Genomic DNA, 1,078 nt, shown 5'->3' on the forward strand with positions numbered 1-1,078 from the left:
TTTAGGCCCTGCCGGGGAGACGGGAGGGGGACAGAGATGGGGCAGTTGACAGTCGCGCTAGGGGGCGCTCGCGGACCTTGCTCAGCGGCCCCCTCTTGCTTTAGAACCGCCTCACAGGGTGATCCTGGAGCCTCCGGTCTTGGAGGGCAGAGAGCACATTCTGCGCTGCCACGTGACGCACGTGTTCCCGGTGGGCTTCCTGGTGGTAACTCTGCAGCGTGGCGGCCGGGTCATCTACTCCAAGAGCCTGGAACGCTTCACGGGCCTGGATCTGGCCAACGTGACGCTGACTTACAAGTTCCAGGCTAGGCCCCACGACCTCTGGAAGCCCGTGACCTGCCACGCGCGCCTCAATCTCGACGGGCTGGTGGTCGGCAGCAGCTCAGCACCCGTGACGCTGACATCCTTGGGTGAGGCATCCTTGCAATCCTGGGGACTTGAGGGTGGAGAAGGGTTATGACCCCAGGAGGGGCACTGGCCCAGCTTGAGCTCCACGTGTGTCATCACGCCTCCGAGTGCTCCATTCCTAATTCTCACCTCCTGCCCCCAGCTTGGAGCCCCGCGTCCAAAGCCTTGGCTTCCACTTCCATCGCAGCCTTTGTGGGGATTGTTCTCGTCCTGGGGGCCGTCTATCTGCGAAAGTACCTACTGATGCAGTCCGAGGCGTAGGAGGGGAGGTCCTTGCCGGCTGAGTCCGAGCAAAATCCGGGACAATTTGGAGACCCCTCCTAAGTCAATAAAGCCTTCCTCAGTCAGCCTGTTCCTCGGCATGAAGGTCCCCCATTAGGGCACCGCCTCGGAGAAGTGGTCTTTTTGGCCTTGTCACAATCACTTTCTCCAAGTTCCTCGTCTCCCTGAAGGTACCCGGGGGTCCCCAGTCCTTCTGCATTTCCAGCCGGTGTAGTAAACACATCTCCCGCGGGCATTATCAGCGCGGTGCAGATGGGCAAAGCCTAGGCGCCGGGGGGCCTTGGGCTGTGGGCGGGCTTCTGCTGACTGGCTCCGCCACTACCGCGCAACAGCTCTGATTGGATGTTTTGTTTCCTCTCCGCCCTCCTCCCCCTTTTCACTTTGATCC

General features: G+C 61.1%; 1 protein-coding gene across 1 annotated transcript; it reads left to right on the top strand.

Moving 5' to 3' along the window:
- Nucleotides 1-61: 61 nt before the first annotated feature.
- LOC102245249 (intercellular adhesion molecule 4-like) lies at nucleotides 62-755 on the top strand (the record flags this gene model as incomplete). The annotated part of the gene is made up of 2 exons (XM_005852904.2): nucleotides 62-410; nucleotides 551-755. Coding segments are annotated over 2 exons (468 nt in total), but the record flags the coding sequence as incomplete, so codon positions are not given.
- Between the last annotated feature and the right edge of the window lie 323 nt (nucleotides 756-1,078).

This window comes from Myotis brandtii, unplaced genomic scaffold (assembly GCF_000412655.1).
Source record: "Myotis brandtii unplaced genomic scaffold, ASM41265v1 C42105262, whole genome shotgun sequence".
NCBI classification, from domain to species: Eukaryota; Metazoa; Chordata; class Mammalia; order Chiroptera; family Vespertilionidae; genus Myotis; species Myotis brandtii.